Source organism: Cyprinus carpio, chromosome A8 (genome assembly GCF_018340385.1).
Source record: "Cyprinus carpio isolate SPL01 chromosome A8, ASM1834038v1, whole genome shotgun sequence".
Classification (NCBI taxonomy): domain Eukaryota; kingdom Metazoa; phylum Chordata; class Actinopteri; order Cypriniformes; family Cyprinidae; genus Cyprinus; species Cyprinus carpio.
The window spans coordinates 10,476,663-10,493,515 of NC_056579.1; the positions used below are offsets into that span (position 1 = coordinate 10,476,663).

General features: G+C 35.8%; 3 protein-coding genes across 53 annotated transcripts in view; all 3 read right to left on the reverse strand.

Moving 5' to 3' along the window:
* Positions 1 to 1,055, reverse strand: part of LOC109061954 — a 35,935-nt gene extending 34,880 nt beyond the window's left edge. For 43 of the 50 annotated variants that reach the window (XM_042762123.1, XM_042762116.1, XM_042762120.1 and 40 more), the window contains exons 1-3: positions 969 to 1,055; positions 664 to 737; positions 28 to 114 (exon numbers count right to left, since the gene is read on the reverse strand). In XM_042762123.1, the coding sequence (XP_042618057.1) occupies positions 28 to 81 (54 nt within the window). In that variant the 5' untranslated portion in view covers positions 82 to 114; positions 664 to 737; positions 969 to 1,055. Of the gene's footprint in view, positions 1 to 27; positions 148 to 663; positions 738 to 968 lie in introns of all 50 variants that reach the window. The other 7 variants (XM_042762096.1, XM_042762089.1, XM_042762086.1 and 4 more) reach the window with 2 other exon arrangements.
* Positions 1,056 to 7,654: 6,599 nt separating this feature from the next.
* aldh9a1a.1 (aldehyde dehydrogenase 9 family, member A1a, tandem duplicate 1) lies at positions 7,655 to 12,839 on the reverse strand. 2 transcript variants are annotated; one of them, XM_042762127.1, is made up of 11 exons: positions 12,536 to 12,839; positions 11,752 to 11,897; positions 11,298 to 11,427; positions 11,063 to 11,197; positions 10,749 to 10,945; positions 10,264 to 10,404; positions 9,722 to 9,910; positions 9,056 to 9,143; positions 8,773 to 8,914; positions 8,423 to 8,535; positions 7,655 to 8,269 (listed from the first exon to the last, which is right to left on the reverse strand). In XM_042762127.1, the coding sequence occupies exons 1-11, from the start codon at positions 12,705 to 12,707 to the stop codon at positions 8,175 to 8,177; spliced, it is 1,548 nt and encodes a 515-aa protein (XP_042618061.1). In that variant the 5' UTR covers positions 12,708 to 12,839; the 3' UTR covers positions 7,655 to 8,174. The 2 variants fall into 2 exon arrangements, with proteins under 2 accessions (XP_042618061.1, XP_042618062.1); XM_042762128.1 differs by having other exon boundaries at positions 9,722 to 9,904; positions 10,258 to 10,404; positions 12,536 to 12,838.
* A 1,601-nt stretch (positions 12,840 to 14,440) lies between these two features.
* On the reverse strand, positions 14,441 to 16,575 carry tmco1 (transmembrane and coiled-coil domains 1). Its single transcript, XM_042762131.1, has 6 exons — positions 16,340 to 16,575; positions 16,113 to 16,190; positions 15,945 to 16,027; positions 15,522 to 15,589; positions 15,230 to 15,370; positions 14,441 to 14,558 (listed from the first exon to the last, which is right to left on the reverse strand). Exons 1-6 carry the CDS (start codon positions 16,407 to 16,409, stop codon positions 14,456 to 14,458), a joined length of 543 nt encoding a protein of 180 aa, XP_042618065.1. The 5' UTR covers positions 16,410 to 16,575; the 3' UTR covers positions 14,441 to 14,455.
* Positions 16,576 to 16,853: the final 278 nt, after the last annotated feature.

Consider the following 16,853-nt stretch of genomic DNA (forward strand, 5'->3'; position numbering starts at 1 on the left):
CATTAATGATATGATGTGCAAACATACCTGTTTGTTTCTCCTCAAGTTCACTGCTACTCTCACTTTTCTCTGTTGTATCATGTCCTGTAGAGTCAGTTCCCTGCTGCATAGTGTCTGAAAGTTGAAAGGAAAGCATTCCTGTGTCCTCTGTATGTCAGACAAGTTAAAGAATATAGTGTTGTGAGCAACCACGGAGTGTGAACAGCACTATAAACCATTCTGTTACACCACTTCAGACAAAAATGATTGACAATTAGCATACAGTTTGTATTATCTTTATGATTCTGTTCTGGGCAGGAACACTCCACGATAAAAGCAGAGAGCGCAGTGATAAAATCAACTTCAACTTACATTCGTCCAAATTTGCAGTTTTATTCCTATCTATATTCTGAAGGTTTTTACAGAGGGGCTGTTCAAATATTATTCACCCGATTGCAATAACATTTGAATTTTTCACTGTTCTGACTTATTTATAAAAAGAGAGAAAATTCTTCATTGTAAAAACCTTTAATATACCAACAAAATGAAACAGGAATTTTAACCTGGCTTTATCCAAAGTGTAAATGTCTGTTATGGAAATCTATGCTAATTAGTCTAAATTTAATAAGATAACACAGCATTTACATATTTAAACATAACTCTTCAAAAACATTATATATTTACCACTGTTGCCTTTGTTTGCCATTTCTCTTGCACAAATGCTTCCTGTATCAGTGTGCTGTGTTGTAGCAGGGCATCTGAGATGGACCAAAATGTAGAAACAACAACACATTAACAAACATATGAACCACAGTTGCCTCGGTGACACGAAAATATAGAAATATTCAAACAGTTAATGCAGGAGGAACATTACAACCTGAAATACAGTTAACAGTTAACGCGGATGCTGAAAAGCAATGTTGGCGCGTATAACAAATGGCTCTGAAACATGTCCTTCTAGTCTGAAAAAAATAAATAAAAATACTTACCTAGCTGTCACCAGTCATAGATAATATTTCGGATTTTGCCCTTTCTGACAAGTCTGCTTCTGCTTCTGCTTCTGCTTCTTCTTCTGGTGTTAATGGGGGTTGGCAAACCAACTTAAATGGTGCATTCCCGCCACCTACTGGATAGGAGTGTGGAGCGCATAATGATTGGAAGTTGAGAACTATAGCCAATAAAAAATAAAAAATACCAACTTATAAATAAATAAATAATTATATATATATACAGAACCTGAAGAGACAAATTATTTATTCCGAACGATCTTAAATCTTGCTCCTTCATATGCATCACACTCTATAAGTACATGTTCTACTGATTCTGCATGACCACATTTGTCACAGTTTCCAGTTTCATGCTTCCCCATTCTATACAGACACTGATTTAATGAACAATTTCCAATATGCATTCTTGACATTAAAACGTCTTCTTTCCTGTTGCCAAACTTTCTTCTTTCTATACCTAATTTATCTTGAATAAGATGAAAGTGTCTACCTTTTGTTCCACTATCCCACTTCTTCTGCCATTTGTTTCTTATTTCATTTGCAATTAACCCTTTTACTTCTGCTTTACTCATTGACACTTTAATGTCAATTTGTACATGTTTCAGAGCCTGTTTGGCCAGATGGTCTGCCTCCTCGTTTCCTTCCACACCCATATGTGATGGTACCCACAGAAAATTTACCATAAGAGCAGATTGTCTTATTCAAAATAGACTCTGCATCACATCAAAAATCATATCTTGCCTTGCTGTTGAAATCCCACTTAACAAGCTATTTCAAACAGACGGGAGTCTGTACAAATTACTGTCTTACTATCTTAAATTACTATCTTATTGGCTGTACTTCTTCTATCCACTGATAGCTAGGAATATTGCTATTGTCTCTGTAGGAAAAACAGATATATGATCTGAAATTCAATTTGAAATTTTGACTTTGAATTGGGGTATGTAGAATGCTGCTGCTGTTATTCCAGATTCAGCCACCCTTGTATATTTGCAATATGCTATAACAAGTTTGTTCAATGTATTGCTGCACTGCTACATTTGTTAACATATTTCTTTCCTTGTAATGTTTTCTTCATATAACTAAATGTCAACTACAGGCATAGGGAAAAGCCAAGGAGGAACTGCTGAAATTGCCACAGAAGGGGCAATACTGATGTCACTAATTCCCATAGTCTGTGCCTCCTCATTGGCAGTCCATCCAAAGCTTGATAGTTTTTTATACTCATATTCCCAGCAATCCTTCAGGACTTTCTTAACTGGATCTAAGTGTTCTTTTATATTAATCCAGTATCTCATCTTTAACTTCAGCCTTCGAATTTCTTGAGGCATTTCACCCATCTCTACTTGTAATGCTGTTATTGGAGATGATCTTATTGCTTCACAACATATTCGCAGTGCTTGTGACTGAATTGCCTTGATCTTTAAAAGTTGTGTTTTAGATGCCGAACTGAACACCATACTACCATAATCAGTAGTTGCTCTTATCAGTGCACAGTATATACTTTTAAGAGACTGACGACATGCCCCCCATTCAACTCCTGTCAAGCACCTCATTACATGTATTGCTTTTTACCTTTGTTTACTATTTTCTGAATATGGATCTAAAATTCAGTTTTGAATCCATCCACATTCCCAGAAATCTAATTAGTGACACCTGTTCCAATAGTTGTCCATACATTTTAATATTCATAATTGGATTGATTTCCCTTTTAGTAAAACAGATCACCTGAGTTTTTGCTACAGAGTAACAGAAACACCATTCATTAGCCCAATTCTCTACTTTTTTTAACAGCATTCTGCATACATTTCTCCACATTCCCCATATTGCACCCTCTTTTCCATAGCGCACCTTCATCTGCATACAAGGACCTTCCTATCCCCAGGTCTATCTGTGTGAAAATGTCATTTATCATTAGATTAAACAGAATAGGACTGCTAACACTTCCTTGAGATGTTCCATTCTCTACTGGATATATCTGAGAAAATGCAGAACCCACTCTAACTTGTATAGTTCTTTTAAACAAGACATTTTTGATCCAATTATACATTCTTCCATTTATTTCAATTCTTTCATATTTTATTAAAAGTCCCTCTTTCGACATTATGTCGTATGCTTTTTCAACATCGAAAAATACTCTTACTAACACTTCCTTATTTACTTATGCTTTTCTTATTTCAGCTTCCAAACAGAGCACAGAGTGCATTGTGTTTCACCCTTTCTGGAAACCACTTTGGTATGGGGAGAAAAGTTTTTTCATCTCATTGATATGCACCAATCTGCTCATTACCATACGTTCCATCAGTTTGCAAAGATTCAATGTTAATGCTATGTGCCTGTAGGTATTTGGTTGTGTATGATCCTTACCTGGCTTTGCAATTGGCACCATAACACCATGCTTCCAGTCAGCTGGTAACCTCCCTGATTATCACACCTTGTTAAAAAGGCTTAAAATTATATTTAGTGATGTCTTGATGATAGATGTTTTATCTCATAGCAAATATCATCTCTTACTGGTGAAGTTTGCTTAACCCCTGCAAGCGCTTTCTTCAGCTCATACAGAGTAAACTCTGTTACTGTGCACTTTAACAAATGTTTCTGCTAGCGCCTCTGCCTTTCCACTGTCTGATATTACAAGTCTATCATTATATACAAAAACAGGTATGCTGCTGTTTCTTTGCTTCCCTCCCATTTTTCATATCATACCCCATACTTCATTCATTTCAATATCTTCCCCAATATTGTCGCAAAATTCCCTCCAATAATTTATCTTAGATGTCCGTATTACTCTCCTCACTATCGCCTGTGCTCTTTGATAATTAATAAAATCGTTATAGTTAATACTGGCCTTCTTCTTACCTATTACTTTTTCAGTAGTACTCTGAAAAATTTCGCATAACTTATAATTAAAAACCTCTACATCTTTCATAGACTTACTAAATTCAGATATTCTGTTATGACATAACTTCTTAAAAGTGTCCCAGTTGGCTGATTTAAATTTCCATCTGGGCATTCTTTCCACTGCAATTTGTGCTATATCTAAACCGATTGTACTGCTGATAGGGAAATGATCACTATAACTGTACTTTGATTTAATACTTTCCAATCACATTTTCGAGCTAGACTTTCATAGACTAGTGTCAAGTCTAAAATTTAATATTTTCCTTGTGACAAATCAACTCTTGTATAGCTTCCATCATTGATACACACTAATCCTCCCCAATCTAGCATGTCTTCTATGATCATTCCATTGTAATTTATGCTAGTACTCCCCCACAAGTGCTGTGTGCATTAAAATCACCACACCACACCACTTTATGACTTACATTTCTACCAATATTTTCTATCTTATCCTTGCTTAACTTGTCACATGGATTGTAAAAGTTAATTATTCTAATACTCTGTACTAGGGTTGGGCATCTAAGGTATAATGCCGATCCGATACGCATCTCGATACAAAGTATCCGATCCGATTCCTTGCTTAACTTGTCACATGGATCCATATCACGATACATGCGATAATTTAGCACTAGCTAATTAGATCAAGTTTATGTGGTTATGTGAAAGAGGATGCGGTGCCATTGAATTAGTTTGATTTATTAACCAAGTAACCATACTTTTTTACAAACTGGCTTTTCTCTCAGAAGCCCTTACGGTTTACAGTGCATTTTAGAACACATTGGCACATATTAATGTTTTAAGTATTTCCAAGATAAACACGTATAAGTGCAATATATACTAAAAGTTAAGGCTTATTGCACAACAAGAATTGTGAACTTTTCAAAACTATGAAAATAAGTTTTACTGTACTGGCAGACGCTTCCACAACAACACCGTGGCGCATATTTCAGATGCGCGGCACACTACAAATTGCACTATCTATCTTGTCAAGTCGTCCGTCTTTCTTGTAAAATCCCCCCAACTTTAGATTTAAACCTCAGTGGAGGATAAATTATCTCGGCGTCCGACGTTTTCTTACTCTTCGCGCTTTCTGACAACTTTGGGCCATCACTGGCTTCATTCGCGCAGCTGATACAAGTTGAGTACACACATCCCACCGTTTTCCTTTATGTAGGTCTATGCGCAAAAAAACAGGTTCTCTTCTGATTGATAATGTATTCGGAAAAACCGATGCAATGATTTGCTTCCAAAATTTCATTCATAAAAAATGCACTAATTGCGCGTATCGATACATATCGGTTAATCTTCCCATCCCTACTCTGTACTCCTTCCCATATTTCAACCACTACAACCTTTTACTCCCCATATACCTCAACGGTTCTATACCCAATATCTTGTGTAATAAATGAAACCACCATTTCCTTTATATCTATTTTTTATTATTGTGATGTTTCAATTTATTTTTTTTATTCTGTTTTAGCCACGTTTCTTGAATTTTAATGTGTGGTTTATTTTTTAGCCGATTTGTTATTTGTTTTTTTAATTCTTGTGTTATGACTATTTTTTTTGTTTTATTGTAGTATTGTTATTGCATTTATTTGCAATATTGTTTTTGACTTTTTTTTGTACCACATGTTTGACTGTTTTCTTTTTGTTTGTTTTATGTTTTGTAACATCCTCTAACTCCAAGTACTTTTCAGCAGCTCTGATGACGATTTTAATTCTCTCGGTCCTGCTTTCTCTGTTTGGGCAGAGCAATTCACCACTTCTGCTATGAATGCTACGAATGACACTTTATTAACAATCATTTCGCTCTCTTTACTTTGCCCTTTCAACATTGTTTTTTGTTGTGGTGATGTTGTCTTAGTTTCGATTATTTTGGGTGCTTAATTGTTTTACTTTCTTTAGAGCCTCAGTGTATGCTTCAGCCACTCTGACATTTTGAACTTTCCCTGCCTTTTTCCTTACTAGACATCCTCTGTATCCTACACTGTGCTCTCCTCCACAATTACAGCATTTATGATTTACACCTTGCCCACACTTACCATATTCATGATCACCCCCACACTGTGCACATCTCTGTTTTCCTTTGCACACTGCCGCTACGTGACCAAATTTTGGACATTTTTAACATCTTAGCGGCGGGGGAACGTATGGCCTGACACTGTAGCTCACAAAACCTAAATATACTCTCTCAGGTAATTTGTTCTCATCAAAATTTAACACTGCTGACAGGCTGTCAGTCTTTTCATTATTTCTGATGTATTTGAGCCGTCTGACATGTTATATTTCTTTTAATTTTCCCAACTGAAACATCAGTTGGGATCAATTCTTCTCTTCTGGGATTGAACATATAACTTTATGTCCGATCAGTGATTTTATTCCCAGGGCCATTTTTTGTTGTCTACTGTCTTTACAGAACAACATCAATTTGCTATCCCTCATTGTCCAAATACTTTCATTTGTCCGTAATATTTCTTTAAGTGTTTTTGTTAGTTTCAAAGGGTTAATGACATTAACAAACTCACTAGCAAACTATAGCAATACCTTATATTCCTTTCTGACAAGTCACCAATGCCTTATCTAAATAACCACACTTGCAGTCTTTGCCACTTTAGAGCGCGTGGGCACGACAGGAAGTAAGTGCGAAACTTGCAGTGTTGCCAGATTGGATGGACGATATTCAGGCCAAAAGCTCACAAAAACCCACCCCAAAACTTTAACTGTCAAAATAATGTGATGGAATATGTAAATCAAGGTTGACAAGGGCCATTTTTAACTCCTTAAAATGAAATACTGACGACAAAATAATATAAATATAGATAAATTTCCCAGTAACCGATCAAATCGGGGCAAATATGGCCTACATTAAAGAGATTTAGGCTACCAAACACGAATAAACTAGTTATATTCCTATACCTGTCACCCCAGATGCTGGTAACTTTGATCCCTCTGTAAATATCTGTATGTATGTAAAATTAATTAGTTTGCATATACTTCTCTATATATACTTTAGTATTATTTTCATATATTTATTTTTGTTTAAATTTATATCTACCTTTGCCATAGGAAATGACCATGGTGGGATTATTCTCATTCTTCCCGAGTCAAATTAAAGATTTGAACGATCATAGCCACAAAAAACTAGTCAACTTAATTAGAACATACTTAGAATAGACTGGGTATATATTATTGTAGTCTTATGTAAAAATAATTCTTTAATGTAAATTTTCAATTTACAATACAGTTTACAATCTCATTTTCTTAATTACCCATGATGAGCCCCCTCAGCGAAAGTTATTATTTACTCCATATAATCCAATCCAAAAATGTTTTATTAATTTCTAATTGTATTTAGAATTTTTTTTTTTTTTTTTTTTTTTACCTGAGGAGATCATTTCTCTTTGAAAACCCTCTGTGTCAAAAATAAACTTGGTAGAGGAAGACATTTTCTGGGACCAATCAAATTTGTAAAAAGGAATAAACATTTAAAGTAGTATAAATATTCCTACTGATGTTCTTAATTTCTAGTGCATGTATTACGCATACATGTTGCAGCAATCTGATTCCAGTGAGATTGTTTTCATCTTATGTTAATTTAGCTGAGGAATAAATAGAGTTTAATTAATTATAGAACACACTTCCTGATATTATTACACATCTAAAGTATTCATGTTTTTTTTTGTTCACAATAGCCACCATCATTGTCTGTAAGGATAAACGTGTGGAACCTCTCACACCACAGACATAAGCTACATAAGTGACAATTTTTTGCTCTTGAAATACAGTGTATTTTAATTTGAAAAACGACAAACTTGTCAACCACCAGTCTAATACAAATTCTTCATGGCATTGAGTGGTAGCAATATAGTGATGAAAAACAAGTCTAACATCCGGCAACTACAATAAATTTGTGAAATATAACTGCAGTAGAAACATATCAGAAGGCACTTTGAACTATTAGCATTTTGAAAATTGTGAAAAATATTCAGTTTGTCAAACATTAAACATTTCACAGAACTGAAACATTTAAGCCTGTTCTAGTGTTCTTACATGTTGGTAATATCATACCAACACAATCTAGAAGTCTGAGACAGATACATGGACTAGCTTGATAGACTATCAAAGCTACAACAGTGTAGCTCTTGGCTACTTTTCAAGTAAAGGACTGTTAGTTATAAAATGCATTTTTAAGATGTTACACGGCAAACTTTATATAGCTGAAGATCTAAGAACTTTGGAAAGCACATTGCTGTCAGGAATGCTGGTGGTTAACGCCACAAAAGCCTAAAAGATGCTTTCCACATCTCCCATTTCCACCACAACAGTCTTGAGCTGAGAGTAGTACTCAATGGTCACTTGTCCATTCTCCCTTCCAAACCCTAAACAAAAAGGAGGATATGAGTATGTTAGATCTCTCTAGCTTTTACTAAATATACTTGTGTACTAAAACTCTTGGCCGAATAGATTTAGGTTAGTTTTTCCTGTATATGACACCATCTATAATCAGCCATTAAATTATAAGTCTGGAGTACCTGACATCTTGTAACCCCCAAAAGGAACTTCCACAGGGCCAACATTGTAGTTGTTGATGTAGCACGTTCCTGCCTGAAGGTTTTCAGCAACTCTGTGGGCACGAGCTATATCCCTACAAAAACAGAGCACAGAAGAATGTTAAATCTAATATTAGGGTAGCTAGTTTACTTTGTAGGTAACTGATTTGATTACAAGAAAACTAAAATGATAGTGATCCTACAAAACAAATTTAATAATCATACTAAAATAATAGATGAAAATGCAAAAATATCAGCTTAGTATAAAAACAACAGGCATCAACAGGAGGTATATTATATTACTGTATCGTATTGCTGTATGGTGGAGTCACCTGGTGAAGACTCCAGACGCCAATCCAAAGGTTGTGTTGTTGGCTCTTTGAAGAACTTCGTCCTCTGTGTCAAAAGGCAGAACAGACATCACAGGGCCAAAGATCTCCTCCTTCACACAGGTCATATCATCCCTGCAGTTGTCTGTGTGTGTATTGTAATAAAGTAAAATTAAGTACAGATAAAGAAAACGTGTCTCAGAATCAAGCTGGTTTTGAGAAAGTTAAAGCATGTATGTTATATAACATACAAATTAATACGAAGGTAATAATATGGCTTTCTCACCCAGCACACATGGGGACACAAAGTAACCATCTTTCAGTTTGGGATCATTGGGAACAAATTGTTCTCCTCCACATAAAACCTTTGCACCCTAAAGAAACAATGAGAACGTTTTTTCAACTACATGAACAATATTTGAACAAACAGTGGAATAAAGTAGTGAAAGTCGTGATAAAACGGAAGAAATGAAAGACCTCGTCTTCCATACCATGAGGTATATTTGAGTCAGATTTTCGGAAAAGAAAAAAATAAATAAATTAATATATAATATATATATATATATATATATATATATATATATATATATATATATATATATATTATATATATATATATATATATATAGGACAGGGACTTGGTTCAATGCATCAGTTGTAGATTGGATTTTGAGATGTGGGCGTTGCACAAAAACCCATGAATGCAAGCTTGCAGTAAATTGCGGAGGGGTGGGGTTTGTGCGAACGCAAATGACTGGATACGTCTGGCATATGTAACCAGACAGAAATTTGTCATTTTCAGCAGAAGATTGAGTTGACATTTTAATTAAACATGCTGTGAAGTCAAAAAATGTTTAAAACCTATTCAGACAAACTGTTCACAAAATCTGTAACATGCATTTGCAAAATAAATTAATTTCATGTTGACTTTAAAATCACTGTACTGCAGTACCTGTTCTTTTGCTTGCTTGATGAAGCCCAGCACTTTTTCCATGTGGGGTTTACTGATGAGGGCACCCATGCGTGTCTCTTCACACATGGGATCCCCAACAGGGATGGCCTTGGTCCTCTTCACAACTTCCTCCAAGAACTGTGGCATGATCTCCCTTTGTACAAACACCCGTGTTCCATTGCAGCAGACCTGGGGGTTGTATAAAATTTCTTTGAAGAAATTCGGCAGTTTCATCGCTGCTACTTTGGGGTGTGGGTTTTTTTATTTAAGGTGCTGTGTTTTTTTGAAATGTGTTCATATTTGCATGCATTAAAGTACTACAATGTGGGCCTGATGCCCTACTGAAAGCTGAGGATTGTGGGTTTAAGCCCCGTCTGGGCCATCTAAAAGAACCTAGGAAAGCCAGTGATATGCAGTGCAGTCGCTTTCTTTGACACCAAAAAACACACACTCTGACAGTGCATATAAACATGATAAAATTGGCTTTCTGTCTGTAAAAGGTGTGTAGCTGAAACAGAAATTATTATTAATTTTCAACACACCTCTCCCTGGGTGAGGAAGTTGGCCATGAGGGCCCCTTTGATTGCATTCTCCAGTTCACAGTCCTTAAAGATGATCAGTGGTGACTTTCCTCCAAGCTCCAGAGTCACCTGCTTTACACCTTTGGCTGCCATTTCCATAATCTTTATAGGGTAAATTACATCAAAAATGCATTTTAAACACATTTGCATATGTCCCCAATATATAGTAGGTGAAAAACAGTATGTAAGTCTAACTATAATCTTAACTAAATGCTACAAAAAAAATAAAGAAATAAAATTTCAACAAACATAATTATAGCAGAAATACTGGAAATCTTAGCGTATATGTATTGAGGCTTTGAAAATTGTTTTGGAGGTTGAGAACTACTGGATTACTGCTGCATATTGAATGAGGATGAGGGTTCAAAATGTTTGTCTTTACAGCTAACATTACCTTGCACTAATGCTTTTAATTTTCTTTGGTTTATTTTGTTTTCATGCTATACCTTTTTTCCAGTGGGAACACTGCCAGTGAAGGACACTTTGGCCACCATGGGATGGTGACACAGCAGTCCTCCAGTTTCAGCTCCTCCTTGTACCACATTAAAGAGTCCGTCTGGGACACCTGCCTCTTTGTAGATCTCTGCCAACATGACTGCGGTCACTGGGGTCATGGGAGATGGTTTAAACACCATAGCATTGCCTAAGAGGAGAAGACGCTTCCATAAGAGAGAGAAACGGACATAGGGGGGTACAAGAAAAGTATGGAGCACCAAAATCCGGCCACAAATGACAGATACATAGAGCAATCATCTCATACCACAGGCCATAGCTGGGGCTGACTTCCAGGCAGCTATTTGGAATGGGTAGTTCCAAGCTCCAATGCCAACACACACTCCCAGTGGCTCCCTTCTGGTATAAGCAAAAGATCCTCCTGGAAGCTGTATATGCTGGCCTGAGTATATAAAGACCATTCTTAGATATGATGTATGAATATTTAATTTTTTTTGAGACCAGCCACCTTGTCGATTTGATTAACCAGTTTTCAAGCCTACCTGACAAAGTGGGGGCAATGCCAGCATAGTACTCAATACACTGCCAAGCAACGTCAATATCCACCTGAGCCTCAGTGATTGATTTGCCATTGTTGGCCACTTCTGCTCTCGCAATTTCATCTCTGCGCTCCTGCATTCAAGAATAGAAGTTTGCTAATTGGTAGAATCATACAATTAGTAATCAACATCACAAAATAATTTCCCTGCAGAATCATAGGTAATGTAGTTTTGCGCCAGCAATTTTGATGTTGAACATATTCAGCAGTTCAGCATATGCCATCGTTAAACAAGCTTGAAGTGTACAGTACGTCTGTTTTAAAAAAAAGTGTATAAGTAATCATTAAAAAGCCATTCCCCTATGTAATAAACAAATAGGATTTTTCCTTCCGGACTGTTGCACTCTATTGACTACCATGTTCATTGGATCATCTTCAGAAGCATTGCATGCTCTTACTCTAATAATTCTGGCAGCCTCCAGCATGATCCGGGCCCTCTCCATTCCTGATAATTTGCTCCATTTTAGGTATGCAGAGTGAGCACTTTTAATGGCCTCATCTACCTCCTCCTCTCCGCAGGGAATCATATCACACAGCACACGGCCTGGGAACAGAACACTGAGTGGAGTACATGCATTGAACACGTTACAGGAAGGAAGGGCTGTTTGTGAGCACATCTTTTTGTTATGCTCCTACATTAAATTAAAATAAAGATTTTCTAATTTAGACTTAAAGGTGCAGTGTGTAGATTTTAGCGGCATCTAGTGGTGAGGTTGCAAATTGCAACCAACGGCTCAGTCCCCCGCTCACCTCTCCCTTTAGAGAAGCTACGGTGGCCGACACAGGTAAAGAGGTGGTCGGTAAAGACAGCAGAGAGCAATGAGATTTCGTTACAAAGGCGAATTAAGGAATTATATTTACTTAATTATTAAATAAATCGATGTTATTGCGAATGTTGATTTACTTGTTATTCACTGTATCAGTGTTTTATTCGCAAGAGCAACAAAGTGTAAGGGGACCAGCGGTGCATGTAGATAAAAATAGCTCAATCTAAGGTTATAAAAACATAACGGTTCATTAAGAAAGGTCTTTATACACCTCTGAAAACATGGTTATGTATATTATATTGCATTTCTGTAAATAGATCGTTGTAAATATTACACATTGCACCTTTAACATACTGGTTTCAAAGTATTGTTCCTATAATTAACTACAGAGATGTAAGGGCAACAGAAATCATACCAGTTGCAGGTTCGTATACTGGTTCAGAGTTCTTTGCGTCCTTCGGCTTCACTCTCGCTCCTCCCCAGAAATTCAGCGGCTCCGTCACCACCAAAGCACCGGTGGAAACGTTGTGGAACTCGGGCAGCGACAGAAGCGGTTGCTGAGCCATTCTGGTCTGGCCAGGAACCATGCAAAAAATGCTCGGTCAATGTCTATATTTTTGTTTCCAGTTGTGTCAGTATTACTCGACAACGTGCACTGGTTATGCAGAGCGTGCAACGTAAAAGTTTTAAGCATGCACAGCTTTCAAATAATAAGTAGTTTGTAGTGCACTTTGGCTAATCCTCATCACTAGCACAACGGGGAAACGCCCCTACAGGTCACTGACTGAGTGACTGAGTGTTGAAAATTATAAAAAGATAATGAATGAGTTGATGTGAATGTTGTTTATTTTGTTTTTTAACTTTTTATGTTTACTGGATGTTTGTTGAAATCGTTCGCCTTGTGTGGTCGTGGAGCGAAAGACGGACGTCTCCTTAATTTTTTCGACTTTAAAGCATGTGGTTGCTCGAGATAAGCAGGCACGGGATTCCATGAATTGATTACATAAAGAGTGGGTGTGAATGATTTATCAATGTTACCTTAAGCACCGCCTTCAGACCACATTTTTATGGTTTCAACACATTTTTTAGGGCCAAAGTTTCAGAAGGCAAGATTTGCGCAAAACATCCAGATATTCAGCTTTCGTTTGATGTGCATGATTCTAGTTTTGTTGTATTGCCATGAACTGTAAAAGACACTCTCCGTATAACTGACAATACAAACAATACATGAGAGTGTATTGCAACAATGTCAGCTCTTTCCAGCTTGAAAGAGAATTTAACTGGGACAAAAAGCTTTATTACAAGGAGGACATGTCTTCTACGCTTCATATGACCTTTTTGTTCATGTAGCACACAGCTGTTCATCTGTGTCCCTCCCTCTCTCACTAGTTATGTACTCGTCAGCACATTTTTTTTGTCTTCTGCACTACTAAATTTGGCAATGAAATGTTGAACGTCAATTCTATAGCATATGTAAAATGTATGCTCTTTGCATACTTACCTAAACAAGCAACCATCCAGACATTATTACTGGTAGATTAACCATCTGGCTATATTACAAAAAGTTGTCCTGTGGGGGAAAATTGCAGCACAATTGCAGAAGGCTAAAACTTTACTCTGATTTGCAAAACAATGACTCTGGTCTACGCCTTATTATACATACCATTTTACTATTATATATATATATATATTATATATATATATATATATATATATATAATTTATTTATATATATATATTAAAACTACTTTTTAATCATTTATTTAATCATGTGCAAATGCAATTTGAACATTAAATAGTGAAATAATAATCATAATAAAAACTAGAGGAACAAATGCTCAAAGGTTTAAGGTCTAAACAAAATCCTTTATTTAACTTAAAACCTTTTACACAGACAATAAAAAAAAATAGATAAACATTCTAAGAATCTACAGGTCAAACTATTCTCTCAAATTCTAAATATGAACGTTATATTAATTAATATTGCTTGTAGGTTATCATAAAATTATAATAGTTACAACAAAGAATCACTACAGCCTTTTGAACAACTAAAGGTTTACAGAAATGTTTCAGATTTAATTTATATTCATAACTGTCTTTGCTCAAGGAACGTTTTCTGTTAGAAATGTGACTTCATGTAAGTTATAAATTTACCTGATTTAAAAAAAACAACAATAAACAAACAAAAAAGACAATGCACGTGACTTCTGGGGTCACCATCAGGTATCAGTAGCTGCAAAAGTTGGCTTTAATTCTTTGGTAGTGAGTGGTGTTTGTAGATTCTAAAGCTGAGTGTCTGTTATTTTTTTGTGTTTATTGCTGTTTCTACAAATGTTCATGAAAACTTGGCAGCTTGTGGAGGAGGTCCTAAAAATCCTCCAGCCTGTTTGGTGGCGGCACGGGAGGGGGCGAGACCCAACATCTTCTGGATGTTCTGAAAGAACACAAGCATTCAGTGGAAAAGGTTAGGACATGCATGTCTATCTTAAGTTACCACGCAAAGCTCAGACTGCTTCTGTGTTACAAATTAATGCCTCTGTGTAACTGCAGATTCTACAATAACCTGAAAACAATATGGCAGAAGGATTTAGGGATTAATATTCATGATAATGACTGGCTGGATCTCCTATTTAATGTGGGTAAGAACATAAGGGAAGCTAGGGGGAAATTAATTCATTACAAAATAGTACATAGATATTATTATACACCATCTATACTTTACAGGATGGGGATAGCTGGAAATAATCTATGCTGGAAATGTAAGGAAGAAGAGGGCACTTATTTTCATATGATCTGGGTTCAGCCATTCTGGCGTAAAATTCTGAGATTACTTGAAGAGTGGTTGAGCTTTAATTTACCTGTGGAACCAAAATTAGCCTCTTGGAGTTAAATCAGTGGTACCCAACATACATAGCACGAAATAAATTTACCGTTATTAAGATTAAGGTTGTATCACAGCAGCCAGGATGATCTTACACAATAGGAAAAACTGCCGGAAAACTCTTCCCTCAAAACTGCCATTACATTATTACAACTTGGATCATGCTCCATTCAATCACAAAAATATGGAAGAAATAAAATATATAAAAAATAAATAAACATTTATTTTGATAGATAGATAGATAGTTGAATGTAGAGGAAGATGAAGGAACAGTCAGTGTAATCTTCACCAAGGAGGTTGCGGTGTGAGAGGCCTTGGATATATGACAATGGGACAAATGGAAGTTTGGCTACAACACGACCATCAAAGCTGAAATTGAAAAAAAAAAAATTATGTAAACACATAAGTGAAGTAGTGATTTCACGTAACTTTAGCAAATCATACTACTATTAACCTACAATATTATTGAACTTTTATAACAAAGCATCTTCATGATAATGCACTGAATGGGTCAACATACATGGAATTGAACATGCCCATCAAAGCAGTGAAGCAAAAGCCAATGGCAAACATTGATTTCATCCGGACCTGCAATTAAAATATCTTTAACATAAATCCAAAACAAAGTGTAACTTGTTATTAACTATGAGAATGAATAAGAAATAACTATGAATAATACATTTGAGAAATGCAATGGAAAATATTTGATTGAAATATATTGGTATATGTTATTGTTATTTATGTTTTTGTTTTTGTTTGTATGTTTTAGACAACATTATAGTTTACAATGCTCCATTTATGTTGCACAATAATAACAATTAAATTTTTACTAAATGTAAATAATAACAGAAACAAACATTTTTAACTAATTGTCTGTAATAATGAATATTTTACTATTTGTTAACAGTAATCATCATCATCATCTACATAAATAATCATAAACAAAAATAATTTTAATGATCTCACCTATTTTCTTCTTCTGCTGACGCCCAGCTGATTCTGTAATTGTCTCTTTCTTTTTCTCCACTGAAACATGTTACAGAATTTTAACCATTGGTCACATGTATTAAATACATGAAAATGACAAACATGCTTTGTTCATATGACTTACGTTTTTTACTTTGTTTTTCAACCTCGGCCTTTAGTCTCTTGTATTTGTCTGTGCGGTATACCAGAACCCATGTTATTCCTGTAGAAACAGAGCAAGGCGAGCTTTTATCCAAGCACTACAAGAGCTAGTGCGTTTGTGCTTTATTTGCTGAGCTTCGGACATTTCCCAGGCATTCGCTTACTGATTTCTGACATGCAAAACTCAATTTCAAGGTAGCGTGTACATACCTTCCGCTAATAATGCTGTGCAAATAGATATAAACACAATCAGGATCGTGTCTGCAAACATTGTGCTCATTTTGGAAAAACGTTTAGGATACTGATAATACTTTGGTTGAGCCACAAGCTCTGCTGTAGTAGCGTCAGCATTACTGTGGTGATATCATCAATGTGCGCCCAGCTTCCTCGTGGGTGCTGAATGTGGTTGCACTATGAACTCATGACTCCACACCTCCTACTAGTGGCAGGGACCCGGCATTATATTTCAGCAGGAAAGGTAAATGATGACGAATTGATTAAAAGCTATTTTTAAAAACTTTTTAAATTATATTCATGAACATTTGCTCGTGGATTCCAATTGTTTAAAGATGCGATTTAAAAAAAAAAGCATTTAAGATTGCTTTGCAATGTAGTGCACTATATAAATTTAATGTTTTATTAATTAAACAATTTACTGTTACATGACGAATTTCATATCCACTGAAATTAAGCAGTAGGGACTATGAATCTGTGCTCTCCTTAA

Excerpts from the sequence above, each read along its gene's own strand:
- tmco1 (XM_042762131.1), bottom strand. The coding sequence starts at position 16,409 with ATGAGCACAATGTTTGCAGACACGATCCTGATTGTGTTTATATCTATT. Across the intron at positions 15,590-15,944 it reads AGATCATTAAAATTATTTTT|GTCCGGATGAAATCAATGTT; the intron begins GTTTATGATTAT and ends TTTTAATTGCAG. Across the intron at positions 14,559-15,229 it reads CAACTATCTATCTATCTATC|TCAGAACATCCAGAAGATGT; the intron begins AAAATAAATGTT and ends GCTTGTGTTCTT.
- aldh9a1a.1 (XM_042762127.1), bottom strand. The coding sequence starts at position 12,707 with ATGGTTCCTGGCCAGACCAGAATGGCTCAGCAACCGCTTCTGTCGCTG. Across the intron at positions 11,898-12,535 it reads AGTATACGAACCTGCAACTG|GCCGTGTGCTGTGTGATATG; the intron begins GTATGATTTCTG and ends TTCTGTTCCCAG. Across the intron at positions 9,144-9,721 it reads TCAAGCAAGCAAAAGAACAG|GGTGCAAAGGTTTTATGTGG; the intron begins GTACTGCAGTAC and ends TTGTTTCTTTAG.